The 13738-nt window shown below is 37.0% G+C and overlaps 1 protein-coding gene across 2 annotated transcripts in view; it reads left to right on the top strand.

The window, feature by feature from the left end:
- Positions 1–13383, top strand: part of Tmem232 (transmembrane protein 232) — a 208685-nt gene extending 195302 nt beyond the window's left edge. For both annotated transcript variants that reach the window (XM_070036029.1, XM_070036028.1), the window contains 2 exons: positions 7961–8051; positions 12895–13383. In XM_070036029.1, the coding sequence (XP_069892130.1) occupies positions 7961–8051; positions 12895–13125 (322 nt within the window). In that variant the 3' untranslated portion in view covers positions 13126–13383. The remainder of the gene's footprint in view (positions 1–7960; positions 8052–12894) is intronic.
- Positions 13384–13738: the final 355 nt, after the last annotated feature.

Raw genomic sequence — 13738 nt, 5'->3', positions numbered from 1 at the left:
TAGTAGAGTCCTGAGACCTGTACATGCTACCTGCCCCTGGGGAAATGCCTCTTGCCTTGTAGGATGCTTCATATTTCTGTGTTCTCAGGGTAACTTTGTGGAAATTTAAAAAAAAATTCAGCAATAATTTTACTACCTCCTCTACTTTGTGGCAAATAGCGCTGTACATTTCTCATCCTTAATATGATAAGCAAACTGAGTTTGTTACAAATATCTTTTCACCAACCTCTTCAAAACTCTCCCGGAACACCATGCATGCATAATACATCTAGAAACATCTCTTACTTCAAACTAATTCTAATACCTACCCTTAAAGACTTTGTGCTCCAGAGAGTCTTACTTTACTGTTTTACAGCAGTTTTCTGAGATGTCTATGCGTCTTTGTGTGAACTCCTGAACTCCTGAAGGAAGGATTATCCTTCCTTCCTTCCTTCCTTCCTTCCTTCCTTCCTTCCTTCCTTCCTTCCTTCCTTCCTTCTTCCATCTTTCCTTCCTTCCTTCTGTCTCCAAAGTACTTTATTTTTTTGTATGTAAATCAATACACTAAGCAGTGTTTTCTTACTTCCTTGGTTTCCCAAAGGTCTTTCTTTGTCTTCTTGATAAATAAAGCACTTTCCAAACAAAGTGTTTTGTTTCTTGTTTCATTTTTTTCTATTACAAATAAAAGCAATAAATACTTTTTTTTTCTTGATTTTTACAAAGCATTTTATTTTCTTTCCTTGTAAGTCAAAACACTTTCTAAGTTGAAGCATTTTTTTTCTTCTTGGTTTTACCAAAACACTTTGTTTTGTTCTGTTTAAAAGGAAGTGCTTTCCAACCAAAGTGCTTTTTTGTTTTCTAAAACACTTTATCTTCTTACTAAACAAAATACTTCATATAGAGCTTTCTTTTCAAGCACTTGCTTTTACAAAGCAAGTTTCTTAATTTTACAATATGTTTTGTTTTCTTATCTTGTAAATCTAACCACTTTCTAACAAGACAGGTTTGTTCTTTCTTTTTTCTTTCATCTTTTCTATAGAGCTCTTCTTTTCTAAACAGAGCTCTTTCTTTTCCAAAGCACTTCATCTTTCTTTATAAATCAAACTACTTTCCATTTTGCTTTGTCTCACTGTCTTTCTTTCTTTCTCTCTTTCTTTCTTTCTTTTTTCTTTTATTCTTTTTCTCTTTCTCTTTCTTCTTTCTTTCTTCCTTTCTTTCTCTTTCTCTCTTTTTTCCTTCCTTTCTTCTTTCGTTTCCGTCCCTCCTTCTCTTCCTCCCTTCCCTCCCTTCCCTCCCTTTCTCCCTCTCTCTTTTTCATTTCTTTCTTCCTATCTTTCTTTCTTCCTTTCTTTGTTTCTTCTCCTTCTTTCTTTCTATCTTTCTATCATTCATTCTTTCTTTCTTTCTTTCTTTCTTTCTTCCCTTTCTTCCTTCCTTCCTTCCTTCTTTCCTTCTTTCCTTTCTTTTTTTCTTTCTTTCTTTCTTTCTTTCTTTCTTTCTTTCTTTCTTTCTTTCTTTCTTCCCTTTCTTCCTTCCTTCCTTCCTTCTTTCCTTTCTTTCTTTCTTTCTTTCTTCTTTCTTTCTTTCTTTCTTTCTTTCTTTCTTTCTTTCTTTCTTTCTTTCTTTCTTTCTTTTTCTTTCTTCTCTTTTCCTCCCTCTCTCTTTTTCAAGAAGAAAGCTCTCAAGAAGAGCTTCATTAGGATAAACCATGAAAGAAAGCCCTTTGATTCACAAGCAGGGAACAACAAAGCAGGGAAAGGAAAAATAGAAAGTTCTATGTTTAGAAAGCACAATGCAAAGTGCTTTGGCAAAGAAAGTGCCTTAATTAGCAAAGAGAGAAAGCACATGCTTAAACCAAGGAAGATATAAAGTGCTGTTTTTAGAAAGCACTTTGGTTTTCAAGGAGAGATGAAAGTGTTTTGGAAAATCAAGGAAGGAAAAAGAAAGTGTTATTTCTTTAGAAAAAATAAAGCGCATTTAAAAAGGACTTAAGAAAGAGGTATCTTTGGAAAGCACTTCAAGCTTCTTCGAATGAAAAAAGTGCTTTGGGAAAGAAAGTACTGTGTGAGGTTTTAAGCTAGGAAAGAACAGGCAGGAGGAGGTAAAGGTGAATAAAAGATAAGTTTAGTGGGGTATGCTCCCGCGAGAACTCCCTGGTCAGAATCAGAGAGGTGGCGCAGAGTCTGGTTGTAGCATGTACTTTTAGCATGTAACTGGCAGTTTCAGGCCAGTGCCCCCCGAAGAACTATTGGGACAGGTGGTGTTCTTTGATAAGGAAGTGTCTTTTCTTGGCTGCCTCTGCCCTCCAGCGGCCTGACACTTTAAGAAGACTTTGACATAGGAGAAAAGAAATAAAGCGTATGCTGGGCTGTGGTCCCTCATACTTGTAACTCTAGCCACTCAGGAGGCTGAGATCTGAGAATCACAGTTCAAAGCCAGCCCATTAGAAAAGTCCATGAGACTCTTATCTCCAAGAAACCACCAGAAAAGCAGAAGTGGTGCTGTGGCTCAAGTGGTAGAGCACTCAGCTTGAGCTGAAGAGCTCTAGAATAGTGCCCAGGCCCAGAGTTCAAGCCCCACGACCAATAAAAATAAATAAATAAATAAATAAGAAAAAAAGCCCAAGAAAGAAAGGACTTTGTTTTAAAAACATTTTATTTAGCTAAATGTGACTATATGCGAGAAAACAAAGTACTTTGAAAACCAAGAAAGTGATTTATTAAAGAGACATAGAAACAAAGAGAAGGAGGGAAGGAAGAATGAATGGAAGAAATTAAGGAAGCAAGGAAAGAAGGAAGGAATTAAGGAAGGAAAGAAGAAGGAAGACCTTTTTTTTTTTAGCAAGGACTCAAAGAAACCAACCCCCCCCCAAAAAAAAAAAAACAAAGAAAAAAGAAACTCCTTTGTTCAGAAATCACTTTAACTTACAAGGAAAGAAAATTGTCTCCTCTAAATAGTGTGTCCAAATATTAACACTCTGCTTGTGACTGTGGTCTTACTTGGAAAAAAGACAAAGAAATGGTCTTTCCAAATTAATTATAAAACCATCCTGGAGTAGTTATATTAAGTGAAGTAAGCCAGGCCCAAAGAAACATAGGTCCCATGGTTTCCCTTATTTGCAATATCTAGTATATGTATGAGTCAAGCGGAAAAGGTCAGATAATGTGATGTCAGGAAAATGAACCCTTAGATATGTATTTTAATGTTTTTTCTTTCATGCATGTGTTTCTAACGCATTTATAAGATTATCTCTTTGTTGCTTTGTATGTCCCTCCCCCACAGTATAACCCCTGCTTTCACTATATTTGATGTCAGTATAACTTGTGGAGGAGAGGGGGAAAAACCAGTTGTTTAAGGATACAGGTGGACCTGATGCAACAACAAGAAGTACAAGTTGTCATGTCCAAAACGAGCTTTACAACGTCGGTTGGAGGGGGGGAAGAGGGGGGAAGGAGAAGGATTGGGATTGGGGGGGAGGGGGGAGGCTGGGAAGGGATGTGAAGGGTAAACCAAAGGAGGAGGCTGCAATGCTTGGTAAGAAATGTACGCATTATCCTGCCCATGTAATTGTAACCCCTCTGTACAGTATGTTCACAAATAAAATAAAATTAAAAAAAAAAAAAGAAAAACTGTACTAGGTAACGTAGAGGCAAATAAAGTTTTACTCCTAACCATTCAATAGGAAAGAGAGATTGAAGACTTGGAGCTGAAGGCTGGAGAGTATTTTAGGTGCTGTGGAGAACGAGTGGGTATGAGTTGGTGGACAGTAGAGTCCAGTCACCACTGTGATAAGGTCCTTGCAGTGTTTGTTAATTGTTCTTTGTTTAAGTTAGACTTCTTTACTTCCCACTGAGAGGGAAATGGAGGATATCTTCCTTGATAATTATCCTTCAGAGGAAAGTCTGCAGGAATTTCAGAAGAGACATGCTTGGGTTATAAAGCCAGGGAGAAACACAGGGAAGATTTACATTTAAAAGGTTTGAAAGAGGAATTACAATTGAAAGTTTCTAAAGTGAATATTCTAAAAAAAAAAGAGGTCAGCTCATCAAGAAATATACTCATTACCTAATTGATGTAACTGTAACCCCTCTGTACAGCATCTTTACGAGAAAATACAATTTTTTTAAGAAAAAGAGAGAGGTCAGGGTCTATTATTGAAACTGTAACTGTCTAAAGCTAAGTCAAACTGAGGTAAAGGTCAAGCCATTTTAGTCATGTGACTTTAAATCCAGTGTTCTTAAAAGAGTTGCCCATAGGAAGGTGGCTCAATGGTATAGTGCTTGCCTTGCATACATGAGGACCTGGGTTTGATTCCTCAGCACCACATAAGCAGAAAAAGCCAGAAGTGGTGCTGTGGCTCAAGTGGTAGAGTGCTCTCCTTGAGCTGAAGAGCTGAGGGACAGTGCTGAGGCCCAGAGTTCAGGCCCAACAACCAACAAAAAAAAAAAACCAAAAACCAAAAACCAAAAAAAAGAGTTGCCCATAAAGAACACAAAAGACAAGTAGAGACACAGAAGAAAAAGATATAGACAGGAAAAAGAGATTAAGAATAATGTCAAGGATGAAGGAGAGAGAATGTAATCAAAACCCAGGAATATAATACATTATTTTTCCAGAAAAGCCTCTTTGCACCTCCCAGTTTAAAATGTATCTATTTAGGTCTCCTCACAAGCATCTTACCCTTCATTTCCTTTTTCTGTGACTGATAATGCTAGCCACGACTTCTGGCTTTCTCCTCTTAATTCTGTTGATAATGATAATGATGAGGATATTACAGATGGAATTTGTTTAGTGATTAGTTTATGTATTATCTCTCTTTAATCCTTGCTAAAACAAAATAAGGAAGATACTTTTATAGCAAGATTGAAGTAACACAAGTTAGTTGTCTTGCCTGAGGAAAGCCCATACACTTAACCATTTTGCTTTTTTAAAACTCTTTAAAAAATTGTTATTCTCAAGGTGATATATAGAGGGGTGACAGTTACATAAGTCAGCTATGAGTATATTTCTTCTTGGACAATGCCACTTCTTCCCCTCTCTCTCCCAGTTTTTCCCTCTGTCCCCACCTGCAAGTACAGCTCATTTTCAACAGTGTCTAGTGAGTATCACTGCTGCATTTGTTCATCCTTTGTCCCTCCATTTCTGTGCCCCACCCCTTACTCTCCAAAAGACAGATAAATGAGCAAACAAGGTAAAAAGGAAATAAAACAACAACAAAGAAAAACTTCTTGTTTCTATTTCCTGGAGAAGTTTGCTATTTTTTTTCTGTCTATATCATAGAGTGTTCACCTCTCCCCTGTTCCATACCGCCTTGCATTATCAATGTATTTTTCTATTCTGGTGCAAATGATTCCACAGAGATAGCTAGTAATCCCAGATGCATAAATTAATCAATCGTGTTTCCTTTTTAAAGGTCTTTTAATATTAGGTTATCTACATTTTAAAAATTTAAGCACAGTATTATTTGAATATTTTTACCATTTAACTATTTGTAAAATTCTACATTTACCCTTTCACAGCATTTATCTTAATTCTTTGAACATTAGGAGTGCCCAGATTTCACAGGACGAATATAATTAATCTGCGAGCCAGTTGCTGCATGGCCTCAGGTTCCTCATCTTTCTTGGGGGTCATAGTTTTCTTTAATGTTTTAATTGAGAGACCCTCTCTGTATGCAGTGTGAAGCTCCATGCTTTGCTTCTGGCCATATTTCTCAGCATTGAACTCTAACAGAGCCTGGTTTTCTCTGGTCTCTTGTCACTTCATTTGTTTTCCTTTGGCATCCTGCTGCTCCACTGCAGCTAGTCTACCTGTAACTACTCTGCCAACACACGGCTGTTTGCAATGGAGTCATATGATGGCTTGGAAATTAAAGTGTGCCAAAACAGAGATCCTTATACTCATGTGACAATCCATTATTCAACAAACTTACTAATATTCACTGAGTGTCCAGTGGCACTGTGATGGGCTCTAATGATAAATAAACAAATAGAAGCTTGATTATAAACTCCTGTTCCAGTAAGAAAATCGTAAGATTCACTAAGCACTTGACAAATGAGAGCAGAGGTAAGTTTACTGACATTTAATGAAGTCTTACGATTGATTGGGAACTCTGGTTGTGGACCTGAACTGAATAGGGCGAATAGACATAAAACAGCCCTTCAGTGTAGACAGAGGAAAGGGGGAGAATTAGAATAGGTTTTCATCATATAGAAACAAGCAATAGTAATGTGAAACAGGTCATTGCAGGAACTAGGAGAAAGTCTGTGTGCTAGTGATCTATAGAGCCATAAATAAATAAATAAATAAATAAATAAATAAATAAATAAATGTCTGGAAAAAAACCCTAGTAAACTCCTTTAACAGGCAAGCACTAGTGGTGGCTCATGCCTAGAATCCTAGCTGCTCAAGAGGCTGAGATATAAGATAGAAATTGAAAGCCAGCTTAGACAAGAAAGTCAATAAGACTCATCTTCAATTAAGCAATAAAAAAGCCACAAGTGGAGTTGTAGTTCAAGTGGTACAATGCTAGCCTTCAGCAAAAAACCTCAGAGACAGCACCCTTGCCCTGAATTCAAGCCTCAGGATCAGTAAGCACATGTGCATGCGCATACACACTGCTTTACAAATACACATACTTCATGCTTTCTTACAAATCCTATCTTAATTTTGAAGTTAATGGAAGCTATTGGAAAGTTTGATGTCAGTGATTGAAATGCTATGTTTTGTGTTTTAGAAAAAAGGTCTAAATTAGATATATAAAAAAGAATAAAAGTGGGGCGCCAGTGCTCACACCTGTAATCCTTGCTACTCAGGAGGCTGAGATCTGAGGATCGTGGTTCAAAGCCAGCCCGGGCAAAAGAAAGCCTTGAGACTCTTATCTCCAATAAACTGTCTTTCTGCCAGAAGTGTTGCTGTGGCTCAAGTGGTTGAGCGCTATCCTTGAGTTGAAGAGCTGAGGGACAACACTCAGGCCTAGAGTTCAAGCCCCATGACCGACAAAAAATTAAAAAGAATAAAATATATAAAGATGGAAGGAATAGAGATGCCAAACAAGAGTATTTTAGCTTGGGTGAGAGATGATATTAAGACTAGGGAAGAGTTGGTGAAGATGAGGATGGACAGAAGAATTTGAGAAGAATTTACTGTAGCATAGAGAAAGAGGATTAAGGATGCAGAGAGCTCCCTGAACAGTGTAGGCAACAAGGTAAAAAGTAATCTGAGGGGCTGGGAAGGTGGCTCAGTGGTAGCGCGCTTGCCTTGCATGCACAAGGCCCTGGGTTCGATTCCTCAGCACCACATAAGCAAAAAGAAAAAAGCCGGAAGTGGCGCTGTGGCTCAAGTGGTAGAGCGCTAGCCTTGAGCTGAAGAGCTGAGGGACAGCGCCCAGGCCCAGAGTTCAGGCTCCACGACCGGACCCCCCCCCCAAAAAAAAAAAAAGTAATCTGAAACATTTCAGACTCAAACACTGATGGGAATTTTTGGATGTGGAAATTTCTCCTTGAGCCCTTCCCCAAGACTTTCTCCTTTACTTCTGTCTTCTCACTCTCCAAAGCATCATCAGGCAAGTATTAAAATCACATTATGTGGTGTTTTTTTTTCTTTTCATCATGTCTTAGATCAAAGTTTTAGGCTGTGGTTTCCATCAGAACTTCCAGGATTCTGAGCCAGGGGGACAGGAGATGTGTACTTTCATCTCCCCACAAGCAAATCCACGTCATATTTCCTTAAGCCCTCCACAGCTTGGCAGTACATTAACAGGCCAACTGTTTACAGCTTTCCTTGTACCCTCAATGTCTAAGTGTTCATAACCTGAGTTATACAAATTAAAATTCAACATAGCTATACTAAGTACTTAATATTAACCATGTATAATCAAAATATTTACTAGTTTTATAACTTAAAATCAGTCTCTTTTTTTTTCTAGAGAGGAAGAATACCTATCCCTAATGTTGGCTTTTTTTCTTGTCTTCTTTTGAAGGGAATATCGTGGGTTAGAACTTCCTTTGTTTCCATATCCAGATTACTTCGCCCGGGAGGATGAAGAGCTGGCAAAAATCATTGACCACCATGTAAGATTGATTGTCTTATAGTTTTGTTCTTTCAAGACACTTTTAGTATTATAGATATAGTTCCAAATTTAAACAGTTACATGTTGTATGGAAAAGTAGAGTTATGGATTGGAAACATGGCTCAAATAGTAGAATGTTTGCCTAGTAAGTGAGAACTCCTAGTCATATCTACACACACAAACTAAAAGTAGAATCATGATTTTTTTTTCCAAACTTAATTATGCCTCATGATGTTATTTGTATAAGACATGTGAGGTAAATACACCTCCATGTCTCCAGTGGGTTACAGAAAACAGTGTTCTATCATTTGTGAAATACTAGCTTAATTCTGTTTCTGAATTAGCACTCATTTCTTGTGACAAGAGGCTGATTATAATCAGTGAACACTGATTTTGTTGTTGTTGTTGGTCAAGGGGCTTGAACTCTGAGCCTAGGCGTTGTCCCTGAGCTCTTCAGCGCAAGGCAAGCTGAAGTCTCAAAGCCACTTCTGGTTTTCTGATAGTTAATTGGAGATAAGAATCTCATGGACTTCCTGCCAGGACTGGCTTTGAACCACAATTTTCAGATCTCAGCCTCCTGAGTAGCTAGGATTACAGGCATGAACCACTGGCACCCGGATGATTTTATTTTTTTCTGTAGTGCAGTTCTAAATAACGTAACAAAAATCTTTTGACTCATTTTTCAGTGACTGTGCTTTTCCCTTGACAAAGAAGAATGATTTTTAATCACTTTGATCTGGTATGACATCAAGCAATATCAACATAAGACTATTCACATAAGAACTTTAATCCATTGAGTGCATTTAGTTGATAACTTTTTACTTAACTCTACAGTTTTTAACTGTAGCAATTGAGTAGAAAAGTGAGGCCTTATTTTCTGTGTTCTCTCTGAATGTCAGATAGACTCAGTAACATAAAATGTGTTTAAATTAATTTCATCATCACTAGTAGATCAATGCTATCTATCAGATTCTTATTATATTACTTGATTCATTTAATATTAATATAATATGTAATGTCTTAAAAATAGGGTTTATTTATTTTGCTTTCCATGTTAAATAGTCATTTGTAACATAGTTAATATTTAAGCCATAACATGCATATAGTAGCTGTAAGAGTTTGGGGTCTTAATAATAACATAATCACAAAAATGAGATCTGTTCTATTGATCTCCTATTCACTGAAAAAGTTTTGATGTTTTTATTGGTCGGTCATGGGGCTTGAACTCTGGGCCTGGGCACTGTCCCTCAGCTCTTCAGCTCAAGGCTAGCACTCTACCACTTGAGCTATAGCACCACTTCTGGTTTTCTGAGTGGTTTATTGGAGATAAGAGTCTCACTGTCTTTCCTGCCTGGGCTGGCTTTGAACCTCGATCCTCAGATCACAGCCTCCTGAGTAGCTAGGATTATAGGCGTGAGCCACGGGCACCAAGCCTGAAAACGTTTTTGCTAGACCTATTTCTACTGTATGCAGGAAGGATATTCTCAAAAATTTCTAATTTTTCTATTCACTTCAGTTTAATGATATAGAGTAGGCTGTAAAAGATAATAGCTTGTGAATATTTTATAAGTATATAATATAGATACACAATGCATGTTTGCATAATTATATTATCATTTATTATACATTTGCTTATAGATATAAAGAGATAGACATACAGACAGATGGATAGAAAGATAGAAGAAATAAATATATTATTTATCTAAATCTCAAGGAACTTTCTGCTATTTAGGGATATTAAGAAGACAAAGGAAAACATTTTGAATGATAGAGAGAAGCTTAGAAATAGCTTCTAACAGCTGTCATCTTTTTACTCTCCAAGGGAATGATCATTATCTAAATTGCTTATATTGCACCTAAAGAAGGGTAAAGGATTCCTGTTTGGAATATGCTTGAGAACTTTTAACATACAAATTGTTTGATATATAGCCTATGAAACAGTTAATAATTGTTGCTTTTATTTGAGAAGAATAATGGTAGTCTCTCTGAATATTATATTATTACCAGATATTCTTATATTAGTTCATTTAATTCTTGAAATAACCCTGACAAACATTTTGCCAATAATAAGAAAAAAATACTTATAATTCAATTACTTGCACAACTCTAAGGTTAGTAAATTACTGAGTCTCTGTACCAAAACAGATCCCCAGACTTCAAATCTACTTTTCTTTCCTCTTTCTATAGCTGCTTAAGCCTGTAGTTTGTAGTCACTAACCAGAATTCGGGACCAAAGTATGGGATCTGTAATATTGAGAAGAAACCAAAACACATCTTGGCAGCTACAGATATAATTCTTCTTCTAAGTGACTTTTGTTAAGTGTCTGTAATAGGCAAGGATGAACAAAGATACCATATTATTTAGCAAATATTAAAGTGTCTTTTATATTGTGGTATTCTACGGCACCATTATTGAGTCACTGAGTGAATGAGTGAATAATGTAGTGAATGTTGTTCTATTTCCCATCAACATCAGTCATTAACTGCATATACATAATTGTACCTAAGAGGATAATGGTGGCAGGCAAAGATAAGATAACATAAAGATTTGACCAAATTGAGCTAGTTAGGGTCAGTCCAGATAAAAGGAAAGATGGTTTTCTTAGGAGACTAATGGACTAATGCTGTATTTGTGATTTTTTTTCAGCCATTCCAAGTTCTAAGGATGGGGAGAAAGGATAGTAGTAATATGAGCCATTTTTGGTTAATCTCATGCATTAATACATGCTGTTTCAGAAACAAAAACATTCTAAAATAGAGACAGTTTATAAGACCTAATTCTCTATTGACTTTTTCCAATGTGAAACAGTTGAGCATGAGTTTTTCACATGACAAAAAATTGCTTGTCACTCTTGAATACCATAAAACATGTAGACTAAACCAAAACATTAATTTCAGCCTATGTCTAAATGTTTTGTCTCAACTATCCATATAATTCATGCAAAATTGCTTTCTGAGAACTCAAATGTAAGTAGTAACTGTAAGTAGTTATAATCTTAAGAAATGTGCTAATGGGGAAGTGGCGCTGTGGCTCAACTGGTAGAGTGCTCACCTTGAGCTGAAGAGCACAGGGACAGCGCCCAAGCTCAGAGTTCAAGCCCCATGACCGACAGAAAAAAAATGGTGCTAATGAATTATATTTCTTATGTCATGAAAACTTAATTGAATGATATAAACATATGTAATGTTTTAATCTTAATATACACTCCTGAGTACATTGATCTTTTTGCACATTGTATTGCATGCAGCCAGGATGAATGATGTGCTATGGATTGTAAGGTCTAGTTCTGCTTATGATTTTCAATACATCTCAGATGACAAATAATAGTCATGATTCATGGCACTGGTGCATGTGGTTAGTTAGTTGATATATGTTGATTTCCTCAGCCTCTCATTGTTTGTGTATATGCATGAGTTGGGGGTTATAAAACAAATAACAAGGTGCTGTAGGTGGCCCATGCCTAGCTACTCAGGAGGCTGAGATCTGAGGACTGTAGTTCGAAGCCAGGCCAGGCAGAAAAGTCCCAGTGAGATTCTTATCTCCAATCAATCACTTAAAAACCAGAAGAGGAGCTGTGGATTGAAGTGGTAGAGTGCCAGTCTTGAGCCAAAAAGAGCTCAAGGGCAGCTTCTAGGCCCTGCATTCAAGCCCCACAACCAACAAAAACAGGAACAACAAGAACAAATAGCAGTGTAGTGGGCACTGGTGGCTCATGCTTGTAATCCTAGCTCCTTAGGAGGCTGAGATTACAATTTGAAGCTAGCCCAGGCCGGGGAGTCCAAGGGAAATAGCCAGAAGTGGAGCTGTGGTTCAAGGGGTGGAGCACTTGCCTTGAGCTAAAAAGCTCAGAGACAGTATCCAGGTCCTGAGTTCAAGCCCTAGGACTGGTGTGCACACACCCACACCAACTCCCCCTCCCCCAAATAGAAGTGTAGACACCATTTCCAATATTTTATTGAAGGAGATATTTTTTTTCCTTGAGCATTTTACTCAGCTTGAAGATGGTTTATCATTCTATCTAACCTCATCAAATGAATTAGAAGAGAAATAGTTCCTCATTATGATACTTGGTTCAGTTGTTATAATTACTTTTAACATCTCATTTATTCATTCGTTATGTCACATATACTGCTATTGTCATAGATTATTGTTAGCTTAGATGAATCTATTAGACATGCTCTTTTTGCTGGTTGGCTGCCATGGAAATTCTTACTTCACTCTTGTCTCATTCTCAACCTCAAATGATATGCTAGCATAGGTTTTGCCTTTCACTTTGCATTTTCTGCATTTTGGTTTTTTTTTGTTTGTTTTTTGTTTTTTTTAGCTTGAGTCTTCTTTTCTTTTTCTTTTTTCTTTTCTTTTTTTCTTTTTTGCTGGTCCTGGGGCTTGAACTCAGAGCATGGGCTATGTCCCTAGGCTTTTTTGCTCAAGGCTAGTGGTCTACCACTTGACCCACAGGATCACTTCTGGCTTTTTCTGAGTAGTTTATTGGAGATAAGAGTCTCATGGACTTTTCTGCCTAGGCTGGCTTCTAACCACAATCCCTTATCTTACTGATCTTTTCTGCTTGTCTCAGACATATGCTAGTTATTGCAAATAAGGGAAACCATGGGACTTATGTTTCTTTGGGTCTGGCTTGATTTCACTACCATAGCTAAGATATAGAACCAGCCCAGATGCCCCTCACTAGATGAATGGATTAAGAAAATGTGGTATAAATACACAATGGAATTCTATGCCTCCATCAGAAAGAATGACATTGCCCCATTTGTTAGGAAATGGAAAGACTTGGAAAAATTATATGAAGTGAAATTATATTAAGTAAAATATTCTCTTTTAACAGTGGCAGAAAGAGATGGCGATTCGAATGGAGGAAGAAGCAATATTGGAGGCCAAAGAATTGAGTGACAAAGAGTTAGAAGAAGAAACACGCTTTCAAGAAATTATGAAGAAAAGAGAAGAGAAATTGCATAAACAAACCAAACCATATGAGCTTCCTTCAAAGACAGCAGTAATTTCATTAGAACAAAAAAAATCTCTCCAAATAAATAGAAAGCCATCTGCCAGAAATTAATACCAACCCCCCCCCCCAACAAACCAACATAGAAATAGCTTCATGTTATGAAGACTTCTTTACAATAAATTAAAGACCATTTTTAGGGGAAAGAATTGTATTCTGGTGGTGTAAGCTGCTTCATAGTTTTGTCTTAGTTCTACATCATTCACTTACATTATTAATCACATTTGAGAAAAATTATTTCACCAGTTAAAATTTCTTGCATATCTACTTCTGATAATACAGAATTCCTGTTCAATCATCTTCACTGTTGATATTCCCTGCACTGAAAAATAAAAAAGAATTGAAAATTAGTCACTATGTCAGAATTACTTCTTAGCCAGGCACTGGTGGCTCATATCTGCAATCCTAGCTACTAACATCTGAAGACTGCAGTTCAAAGCCAGTTTGTGAAGGAAACACTTATTTCCAATTAACCACCAAAAAAGCCAGAAATAGAGCTATGGCTCAATTAGTAGAGAACACTAGCTTGAGCAAAAACAGCTCAAGGACAGCACTGAGACTCTGAGTTTAAGCCCAAGGAGCAGCATAAGCAAAAGCAAATACTTACTGAAAATATAATGAGCTTTGGCTTATACTCTACTAATCACTGTTATTCATAAAAGAAGTT

Source organism: Dipodomys merriami, unplaced genomic scaffold (genome assembly GCF_024711535.1).
Source record: "Dipodomys merriami isolate MVZ:Mamm:240054 unplaced genomic scaffold, mDipMer1.0.p SCAF_27, whole genome shotgun sequence".
Taxonomy (NCBI): domain Eukaryota; kingdom Metazoa; phylum Chordata; class Mammalia; order Rodentia; family Heteromyidae; genus Dipodomys; species Dipodomys merriami.
This window is presented reverse-complemented; position numbering and strand designations above follow the sequence as displayed.